Consider the following 8,755-nt stretch of genomic DNA (forward strand, 5'->3'; position numbering starts at 1 on the left):
GCAACTTGAGGTAGCCCATCAAATGCTTTTTGAATCCCTCCCAGCGAGTTGCGTTAATCCCTACAACAGGATAAAGCCTCCATAATAATATTACAGGTTGCTAATCCGTTAACGGGCAAAGCAAATGACATCAGCATCCGGTAATACTGTCAGACCCCGAACAAATGACAAAAATCCCATTTGAAATATGGACAAAATAGGTGCGCCGAAGTCTGTTTTTTTTTTCTCTTCACGAATATACATCATAAATATCTTCACCTATTTCCTTTTTTTCATGATACATTTCTCAATGCTTGTACAAAAGGTCCAACCGCCGACAACAAGTTTCCGCTGCAAAGAGCTGTCGCGCCTTAAAAACGACCATTCAAGGACGGAACAAAACCGCTAAACAGAAAACCAATATTAACTCATTCACTCCCAAAGACGCTTTTAAACGTCTTTTCAGACTTGGTCCAGAATTGGCTGGTACTGAATGAGTTTAAGTGCAACACCTCGTTTTGCACATTCTTTTTTGCCCCCACAAAAACTCAACTCAAATGTTGCTCATGTTTCAGGTGCTATGTGTTGTCCTGCATGTCACTACAAATCTGCCCAAAAAAATATTAGGCCGATTCATATTGTAGTATGGGGTCGTAAAAGCCCCGGTGGAAGTGCATTTAAGCCATCTCGTGGTAAACGGTGATCTTACATACGAAAACTATACCGTGGAATAATGCTCACAGCTGATTACCAATCGACCGGCAACGTATCACGATCACAAATAACGATCATAATAACGGCACTACTTCACATTTGGCTGTATACGATCCAAATCGGCAATGGTTTCTGAAATATGCTAATGCTCAAGCCCGGGGGGCTTGTGGGGTTTCCATCCGATTTGCTTCTGGATGGCATCCACCACCAGAACAGATGCTGCTGACGGCCCCTCCCGCAGTCGGGGCCTCCCCGCTCTGGTGCTCCCCGCACCGCAAAGGCTTCGCAGACGACTCCGCGGCAAAGTCAAGCGTGAGGGAAGACGATTCCGCCAACTAATTAAACAAAAGTTTGACTCAGCGCTGGTCTCACCGGATGTTTTAAGCGGATTTTAAATGATTTGGGTTGTAGGTGTGCCCGCGTGGCCGCATGGATTTGTCTGAACATCGACACCCGGGGTTCGTGGTTGATTACTGCACTGGTGCGTCAATATTTCATGTTAGTAGACAGGATTCATTGAACAATATGATATATTGAACCCTCAATTTGCAAGAGCGTCTGGAGAAGTGAGGTTTAAAAAAAAAAAAAGTCACCTTGCACACTGCAGCATCATCACAAACAACAGGAAGGCATTAAATAGCCGAAATCAAGATGGCCCTTGCGAGGTTGTTGTTGTACATCTTTCATTATTAATTCATTGTCGCATTGATTGCGCATTCAGCCGCAGGGGAGCGAGCGAGCGAGCTGCTGTCTGAACGGGGGACCATCTTGCAGCACTCATACAAACAACGCCGGACACCCAAGAATTGTTCACATGACTCCACTAAAACGTGGCGGGAGCATGCCATAAGTAGACGCAGTTTTGGTCACGTGATTTTAATTTTGGAAAATAACACGCTATAACATTGTACGTCATCAAAACATACAGTACGGGCATCACAAAATGAAATTAAAAAAAAAAAAAATCAAGAGGGTTTGTCACACTGTATCAAGTGAATGGCCATTGATTGTATGGCACTAATATAAGTCGTTCTTCGCAGAAGATAAAGAACATATGACAGTGAGCACTGTTAGAATGTCTTTCCGCATCTTCACGGTTTGCGTTCAGTCCGTTGCTCCGAGGGTTATCGGGGTGCAACATCGATGTGATTTAGTTAGCTATTTAGTTTTAGCATTAAGATAGCAGGCGAACATGCTAAGCTCTGTGATTGCTTGGAACGCATAAGGTGCGACTGCGCTGCAACTTACATGCGATGCAGTGACTCTAACTAGGACGCACAATAAATAAATAAATAAAAATTCGGGACGTCCCGAATTGATGCCATGGTGACTCAAAGGCACTCGATTTTCACCATATTGTAACTTACTGAGTATTTCACAAAGTCCAAATGACTTTTGCACTCTACCAAAGATCTCGTTTGTGTCCTCATTGCGTCGTTAAGGACAATTTGATGATCTCACTGTCTTGAAAAAAAAAAAAAAAGCAGTCTTGATGCTTTCTGCTGCTCTGGATGCGTAATGGTGCAGGAGGAGGGCGAAGTGGGGGTATAAAACAATACAAAACGCCACCTTCGTGTCTCACCATCGATCTACAGAAGTTGGCGAATCCATCAACAACAACAACAACAATCAAACTCTCCTTTGGTAAAAGTGCGAAAAGACACAATGGAGCGGATGTTGGAGGCGGCGATGAAATTCAAACGGCGCTTTCACAAATGAGCCGGCGTGAAAGCGGTCGCACTTTCAGGCAATAGCACGCGGGCTAATTAAGCATCCGATTAGTCGGCGAGCAAAGTGAAGCTGCTCCGACTGGAACTATAACGGTGTGTACCTGATAGGCTATTACGGTACAATCACGGCAGGTTGGGACTCATTTGCAATCTGTGCCTGCCTGCCTGCAAGCCAGCCAGAGGTGTATCAATTAAACATTCATTGAAGACCCCCACCCCACCCCCCCCACACACACACACAACTAGTGATGTGGATTAATTATTCATTGAGAAGATGATGTTGGTCAGGGTTCTGTGGAGCTCTCACACTTGACTCTTGCAGCACGTAGCAGCAGCACTGGCGTAAACATCACACGTTACGCCAGAGCCAAAGGGGAAAATACATGAAGCTATTTTTATTTATTTTTTACCTTTGCAAATGTGTGACTCATCCCTTTATTGCAAAAAGGCTTTTATGTGAGAAGCAAGTTTTTTTTTTTTAATCACGCCTGCAGCCAGAGGTTTCCACTGTGGCTTGGGCTATTTATAGACTTCAGTTCCAACACCCTCCATTTGGGGTGGGTGGGAGGGGAGGAGGTGGGGGTAATGGTAAGTGGTGCTATGTTTTAGGAGACGTATTCCCGTGTGAGTTTTCGATTGCTGGATTGATATAGCACCGGGTCATTTTAGGTGGAAAAGTTGCCTGAGAGTCAAGATTATCGTGAATGAAGGCTAACAAAAAAAAATATTATTGTTAATGGGATCAAATAACAACGAAAATACTTTTTAAAAATGAAAACAAATTGACATTAGTTTATAAAAAGGTCAGTCATTTGAGAATTGTACTTTATCTTAGTTTATCACAGAATTAATGGCCTTTTTTTTTTAAATCTTACACCTAGCTCATGTTAAAAAAAAAAAAAAACTAAGACTAAAAAGACGAAAGAACCTAAAACAAAACATTAAAAAAAGCGAATAAAAATTAACAAGCATCCACTTAAAACGAATTGAATTATTGAAAAAAAATCGAGATTAAATAAAAACGAACAATAATAAAAAAATCCTAAATGATTATAACCCTGCTGAGAATGGCTTGCAGGATGACGAGACAGACGCAAACACTTGATGTAAAAGTTATAGAACTGAGAGAAGACATTTTAGTCCCAAAGCAGGCTTACCAAAAGTTAGCGCCAGAACCCAAAATGGTTCCTATGTCAATTTCGGAGCATCAGTGACAAGTGGTTGACTTTCGGATTGGTTTTTGTCCAACTAAATTAAATCTCTGCTGTAAGATCGTGTCAACTTGGCTCCCAAGGAGCCCTTGAAAGTATTACAACATGAACTTAAATACCTGACAGACGAGTGAATTCTTCTTACCTGAACTCCGGAGCCATATTGGGCCTGAGACCGTAGAACGCAGCCGACAGCGTCAACAACCAGCGAGGGACAAAGTTCCCATTGTCGCACTCCAGGTAGGGCGCCGACCACTTGACGTGCGTCTTGTCCGGGATCAAACTTTCGCCTCTCCTCAGGGAGTCGTGCACGGCTGCGAAATCCTGGCTCAGCATCTTCTTCTGGAAGGTGGTCTTCCTCCTGTGCTTGACGCCGTGGTACCACTCGCCGTCCCTCGAGCGGTTGTGCAGGCCGGAGAGGTCCTGGAGCACGATCTCACCTCCGGCTCTCGTGGCCTGGAGGTGCACCCCGGGCCCGTCCGAGGAGAAGGCGACCACGGCCCGGTGGATCTTCTGCTCCCCGAGGAGGAGGCTCCGCACCAGGGCATGGTACCACTCCGCGTCTCGCCGCACGCTTTGCTCCCTGGACCTGTTGGCTTGCAGCACCAAGCTGAGGAAGTTGGCGGCGTGCAGCACCGCATCCAGCGCGGAGCGATGCGGGCTCTCAGGTGACCTCCCCCCGCGCAGCAGCTCGAACCTGCGCGAGCAATTGGCCTGCTCCAGGGCGCTCGAGTCGCCCGTGTGCAGGAAGTCGGCGACCGCGGCGGGGAGGCGCTGGCGCTCCTCGTTGTCGCCGCGGAGGTGCGCCAGCCGGCGGCCGCGGAGTTGCGCCGCGCCGCCTCCGTGCACCGCCGCCGCGATGGCGAGGCCGACGTGCAGCAGCAACGCCAGCCGGAAGATAGCCTCCATCTCCCTCCAGGTCGCGTCCGCCGATGTGGATGGGATGATGGATTTTTGCTGGCGGGTCGTGCGGGCGGCAGAGATTCGAACCGGTGGCAACGCTAAACCATCGCTCGGCCACTTGTGGGATCTTCTAAGACTCCCTTGTTTTTATTTATTTTTTTCCTCCCTCACCCCCGGGTAAAATCCAAAGAAGGAACCCCCCCACTCCTCGGTCGTCTCCTCGCAAACCCCTTACCGACGCTTCTTGGAGTCTCCGCGGAGGATGGAGGAAGGATGTCTGTCTGCGGCGGCGTCCTCTCCTGCTTGCAGACTGAATCCAAACCAGGAGGAAGAAGAAGAGGAGGAGGGAGGGAGAGAGGGAGGTTATTGTTATATTTATATATTTTCTGCAGGCGACGATCCAGCTGGGAGCCTCAAACGCACTTCGCCCTCTTCCGACCACAGGAAGCATTAAAAACTGGCCCTGCGAAAACGGAGAGAAAAAGACTCACCGCCGGGAAGCGGGCGCTCCGAAAGCCCGTCGTCCTCGTCCTCTCTCGGGGCGGTGCTAGGTGGTGGTCAGGGGTGGCCATTGCCACCCTCCCAACACCTAGGAGAACATTTTGATATCTGTGATTCGTCTGCCATGTTCACATGGCTGCAGAATTCTTACAGGCTTTTGATACTCTGCCGTAAGTTATTTGTATGAACGGCATATTCAAAGCATAAATATGCTATTGATTTGAATGCAGCCTCGACAAAATCGGTACTTTGAAGAACATTTCAATTCTTGAAGTCACCATCAGTCAAAATCATTCACCCATGGCAAGCAAACAACATGAGAGAGAAGTCATTGTTAATCACACGATCCACAGTCGGTAATGAACGACAAAATATTAATACGACAAAAAAAACAAAAAAAAAAAACAAATGGCACTAGCAAACACAAATGCATTTATTAAAAACGCAATTTACATAAGGGGAATCATAATTCCTAATTAGATGACCACATGAATGACAATAATATTTCAAGACATAAAACTAAAAACAATATTCTGAGCAAAGCGATACCTAACCAATTAAAAGGCCAACTGACAATATATTGAGAACAAAATAGCTGCTTTTTGAGTTTCTCAATGCTTTCAACAATAAAGACACGAATGTTCAAAACGAACGATAAACTCACCGGGGGCATTGTGTCGTCCCACCTTGTGCCACAACACACATCACTTGTTATGTTTCTTTTAATAACACAATGAAATGAACCTTCAGCCTCCCTTCTTCTTGACACTTGATGGAACTTGCCCATCTCCTTCTGGATTTCATTCCTCCGGGGGGGGGGGGTTGAGAATGGCGCGTGGGCATCCAGATCTGCAGGCAAGGGTGGCCAGTGGGCCGACAGGCGTGACCGAGGGTGACAGAGCCGGCGTCAGGCATGGCCAAGTCGACGGCAGGAAGCGATTGGCTGGCGCGCGTCCTCGGGAACAGCCCGTGACACCCAAGGGAGGGGGGTTGCAGACAGGAGGCCACGCGGAAAGGGGGTTGAGGGGGGGGCACGCGGGGCAATTCATTAAGAAATACTGATCTCTTAAAACCGCAATCGTGTCTAACGGCGTTCAGATTCAACCGGCTGCGGAGGAAGCGGCGAGTTTTCGAACGCGTCGGATCTGAAATGTGTCCCCCCCCTCATGATTCGCCTTGCGCAATTCATTAATAGTCATCGGTTTTTGATGACACGAGCATGTAGAAAAGCCAACAAGCTTCGCATCGACGCACGGCGTGTAATTGGATGCAAATACAGCGCATCGGGGGGTGGGGGGGGGGCGAAAACATCAGGCTGATTGATGGTGGACATCGCACCTTCTCTGCCAGTGTGAGCCATCTGGCTTGTCAAACGCTCACGCGCTGAGAGCGTCACGAATAAATTATCCTCGGACGATCTAGAGATGGAGTTGCGAGTTGGTGCGAAGAAACATTGTCTCGGGGAAATTTGGTGTGGGGGGGAATGCTTGTAATGTTTGTCTACAGTGAAGAAAAATTCATTTCAGAGCAGATTTGGAGCCGGAATGAAAAGAACAAATTTGAAGGAGACACAAAAGATGCTGGCGGGTCAAATCGGGGCACTGAGACTTTGGTTTGACACTAGCGTCCTGCAAGGAGCGGACAGTTTAGAAAATGCGGTGAGTTGGATAGTTTTCACTCTTCTGGGGAGACTTGACAAGCTGTGCCTGTCAGAGAGAGCTTTCGATCGCACCAATGTCATCCAAGCATGACTTTACACAAATGACGTTACGCAGTTGGAAAGTTTTTGTCTTCACCGCATCCACGGTGTGAGATTTCTTGACAAGATGTGCCCCCGTTCGTCTAAAAACAGGACTGTGATTAATTTCGCGTTTGTGCAATTTTAATTAAGCATTAGCCGTCTCGCAGGGCGGCCATTTTGCCTTTGACTGCTTCTAGTTGTCGACCGAAAATGACATCACAGTGCTCAACAACCAACACGGCTCACCTGTTTTCGGGGTTTTGGAATGTGTCGTACGCAAAGCTGAACCCTTCGGCATTCGTGATGTCGTTTTCAATCAAATGGCAAAATGGCCGCACCCTGAAATGGATAAAAATGAAAGCGTGAATGGCAGATTTGAGCAAAATCTTGCCGTTCTTTTTTTTTTTTTTGAAAACGTGAGACTCTCAAATATTTGCTGATTGCGATGTCACAAATTCATGATTTGTCTCCTTCATTGTTGTGTTGGAGGAAGAGGAGGAGGAACAGGCTGCTACCTGCAATTATCCCTGCTCAGCCGGCCGTGCGCCGCCATGATGCTCAGCAACAGCTGGCTGCTTCTCTCCTCACCGCACGCACTCACTCACACACATTCATTTCCTCACTCAAATACACTCACATTCGCACACGGTCTCAAACCCTCAGCTGTTTCCCTTCACATATAATCAAGATGATAGAAGTCAGTCAGTTTGGAACATTTTCACTCATCATGTTTCAAGGAAATAAACCTCAAAAGACTTTTCTTGAGTGAACACATTCACCTGACTTTACGCACAGCTACTCAGTCACGCCATCTCGTTTCACCTGCACTTCCTGCCTGGATGCATCGGCCAATCATATCGCAGCAGGGGGGCAGGGGGATGCGTCATCACGCCTCACTTTCAGTCACTCGCGCACAGACTCTTCTTTCTTCCTCTCCTGACGAGCAGCTTCACGACGTAGCCATTCGCGGATGTGACACGTGCACTGTAAAGGCTGTTTGGTTGTTGAGTTACATCTTGGTCAACGTAATACGTGGACCTAAAAAAAAAAAAAAAAAAAAAAAAGCTAATAGATCAGTCAGCATGAGCTTTTCGAGTTGAACAAGTGCAGTGATGAGTAGTCCTGCTTTGGGTGAAACTTCATCCTGCCGCGTCCTCCGGTAGCAGCTGCTGAGGCAGCACCTGGTTTTAAATGACTCACCCCGCAGCCCCCTACAGGCAAATAGATAGGATTCTTGCTGAGGGGGGCAAAAATGTACCCCCCAAGCACCGTGTACACTCCCTGCCTGCGTTCCATTATGTAAACGCTTGGTTTCACATTTGTCCAAACAGCAAAGTGCCACTGGGATGAGGCTCACTTTATCTTCTCACTGGACACTACATTAGGTACACAGTCTACCGAGAGCCAACAACCAACCTGTAGTGGTCGTGGTAAAGGTTTACATTACTTTCAGGAAGGAGTCCTGGATCACGCTCTCCACTTGCTCTACTAACATACCATAATCTGTGTGTTCGCGTCTGTTTCTGTCTTTGAGGCATTCCATCATATCCCTGCGCTTTTCCGGTTTGGGGGTAGCACACTGCAGCATCCTCAGCTGTTCCAAAGTATCCTCGGAAAATTTGTCAGAATGAGCAAAAAGGTCGTCGCTAGCGTGCGTGTGCACACTCTGGATGGCAGCCTGCCAGTCTTCTTCCAAGCACGTGGCGGCCTGTACTTCCTGTCGCATCATGCCAAGAAAAGGCTAAATTGTCACACCTTGTTTAAACACGCAAACAAGTTCCTGACGAGCAGGCCGTCGCCACCCAAGACGTGATAGATGAATCTCTCCAGGTTGGACGATTTCAGGATGTCGATGGCCGGGGAGCAGCTGGGGCTCTGAGAGGGTGTTGATGACGTCCGACACGACTCGGCTGCGGTTGGACGCGTAGATGACTTTTTTTTATACATGCACACTGCAAAAAAATAAATAAATAATT

At 47.4% G+C, this 8,755-nt stretch overlaps 1 protein-coding gene across 1 annotated transcript in view; it reads right to left on the bottom strand.

Annotated features, from left to right (window-relative positions):
* gpr158a (G protein-coupled receptor 158a) overlaps positions 1–7,743 on the bottom strand; it is a 32,982-nt gene extending 25,239 nt beyond the window's left edge. The window contains exons 1-4 of the mRNA XM_019884765.1: positions 7,602–7,743; positions 7,026–7,118; positions 5,029–5,126; positions 3,780–4,847 (exon numbers count right to left, since the gene is read on the bottom strand). Coding sequence (XP_019740324.1) covers positions 3,780–4,543 — 764 coding nt within the window. The 5' untranslated portion in view covers positions 4,544–4,847; positions 5,029–5,126; positions 7,026–7,118; positions 7,602–7,743. The remainder of the gene's footprint in view (positions 1–3,779; positions 4,848–5,028; positions 5,127–7,025; positions 7,119–7,601) is intronic.
* Between the last annotated feature and the right edge of the window lie 1,012 nt (positions 7,744–8,755).

The sequence above is a fragment of the Hippocampus comes genome, unplaced genomic scaffold (genome assembly GCF_001891065.2).
Source record: "Hippocampus comes isolate QL1 unplaced genomic scaffold, H_comes_QL1_v1.1 scaffold501, whole genome shotgun sequence".
NCBI lineage: Eukaryota > Metazoa > Chordata > Actinopteri > Syngnathiformes > Syngnathidae > Hippocampus > Hippocampus comes.